Genomic DNA, 2,325 nt, shown 5'->3' with positions numbered 1-2,325 from the left:
TCATACTATTATAATAAAGTATTAGCTAGAGTCGATTGTTAATTTGAATGTAGACGAATAGAGAAATAATTACCAGTATATAAATTACTCGAAAGGCAAAAGCAGCTTAAACTGTGAAGGTTAACTGTGTGAAGGTAGACTAAAAGTGTATTTCTAGAATGCAACTACATGTGTGGTTTACTAATAATAGCAAAAGTAAAAAGTACATTACTTTATTCTCTACTTGCATACGTAGATTGAGAGGGTATTCCGACTCTAGTAAATCGCTTTCGCAAGTGTTTACTCGTTGCTGCATAAATTATTGGATTAATAGCAGGACTACTCAGTGCCATGAGACATGCAATGGTCGTAAAATAGTTCAATGTCGTTGGTACTGGAGGGACCGAGGTATTATAGACGAAATCCTGTACATTAAGAACAATGTATGGCAGCCAAAAAAGGAAGTTAGTTCCAACAATTAAACCAGTGGTTCGAATCGATCGAGATAATTTGCTGTTTCGAGTTAAATCTTGCACAGTTTTCCGATATGCTACAATAAAAATAACTAAGTAGCTCATACAGATTGTTACTATGTTGACTACCAAAAATATCGTCAGTATCCATGAAACTATAAAATTTTCTATTGGGTGATCGAATGAGATACCACAAAGAAGTAAGACATAGAATTTACCAAGGCCAATTCTCTCAAAGCCAAGTAGCGGTAATATAGAAATAATACTCGGTATGAACCAAGTAAAAGTAGCAATAAAGGCACATTTAGATACAGTTATATGACTTTTGTAGCCAAAAGGATTAACAACTGCACTACATCGATCTACACTTATTATTGATGTTGCTGCTAACGAAGATAAATACAAGAGTAACGTAAAAAATCCTTGAATTTGGCAAAGTAAGTATCCTAATGTCTCTGCTGCTAACGTAGATATTCCCAAAGGTATAACAATAAGGCCAGTTAGAAAATCAACTACGGCTAAATTACAGATACATAAATTGTTCATATCGTGTAATCTTCGGCAGTTATATATCATTATTAAGTTACGCAAGTTGCCAAATATTGCTATAAAGCAGATAAATGAACAAAAAATTACAGCCAAAATAAATCTCGGATCGTTTGGACTTAGCCTTTCCCAAGTTATGAAGCCGGGTTCTTTGCTAGCGTTGCTTGTCCATGTTGAATTTTGTGTTGTTATAGTAGCCATAATATCTATGAGAGTGGTATTGGTATAAGTATCGGTTAAATTCCTAGGTGGTGATAGATGGTTTAAAGAGTTCCTTCCATAAATTTTCAAAAGTGACACTATTTTGTAATGCAAGTATATTTATAGGTGTGCATAAAGATACTAAGGAAACATCATTATCAAATTGATGCTACTGTAAGCCACTGTTTGTTCAGAACTTGACTCGAGGGGTGAGCTTTTGGATGCATTTATTCCTCGAAAATGACATTTTATTGATTAATTATCTATGTAGTACTTTTCTATTAATTATAATTAGTCGTCTAACAAAAAACCTATAAATAATTCAACTTGCATTGGATGGACTGATCTTTAAGAATTTCCAATAGGCCGGAAGACAGGTATTGATGGCGTTATTTTTAATTACATAAAGGTTTATTGCAGTTATTACACCTCAGTAGAGATACACGCATAAAAATTACCTATAATACTGCATTCTTGATCGGATAAGAAATATCTTTTACGATAGTGCTAGTTATTATCTAGATAAGAGAATAATATATTAATAGCGTCGTTTCATTTTTACTGTAATTATGAATTGTATATTTAGAGTATTGGATTAGCATATTAAGATTACTGTTATAACCAGAGTGAAAGAGATGAGTTTGAGAATTTGTTAAAAAAAATGTAGAGGTATCTAATAGATAGTGAGAATGGGTTTAGTAGCGTATACTAATCATAAAATTTCTGGGGGACTAAACGATGCGATATTACTACGATATTTTATATAAAGTAATTGGGTATGAAATTTCTTATTAATCTTTACCTGTAAAAATGCCTGAAGTATACGTTAAATACCGTAAATATCGTCAGAGCTTATATAGTATTCTCTAAAGCAATAAAAGATGTTCAAATTCATTCTTTTGAGGTTCAATTAAAGAATAATTTCTGTAATTATTTAAGTTATACTCATGAACATAGTTCACCTATTAATCTAGCAAAATAATAAGCACGTCAACATTATATTATAGTTGTTGCTACTTATACGACATGAATTCGTCTTTTTATTGATACAAATGTAAAACATCTAAGGGCATAACTATTATATGAATGATATCACACTATTATTATTAAAATACAAAAATTTAAC

At 31.4% G+C, this 2,325-nt stretch overlaps 1 protein-coding gene across 1 annotated transcript; it reads right to left on the bottom strand.

Moving 5' to 3' along the window:
- Positions 1 to 212: 212 nt before the first annotated feature.
- TRIADDRAFT_62528 (uncharacterized protein) lies at positions 213 to 1,199 on the bottom strand (the record flags this gene model as incomplete). The annotated part of the gene is made up of 1 exon (XM_002118455.1): positions 213 to 1,199. The coding sequence occupies one exon, from the start codon at positions 1,197 to 1,199 to the stop codon at positions 213 to 215; it is 987 nt and encodes a 328-aa protein (XP_002118491.1).
- Between the last annotated feature and the right edge of the window lie 1,126 nt (positions 1,200 to 2,325).

This window comes from Trichoplax adhaerens, genomic scaffold (genome assembly GCF_000150275.1).
Source record: "Trichoplax adhaerens TRIADscaffold_106 genomic scaffold, whole genome shotgun sequence".
NCBI classification, from domain to species: domain Eukaryota; kingdom Metazoa; phylum Placozoa; class Uniplacotomia; order Trichoplacea; family Trichoplacidae; genus Trichoplax; species Trichoplax adhaerens.
Note: the sequence above shows the minus strand (reverse complement) of the source record. Positions and strands in the feature narration are given on the sequence as shown.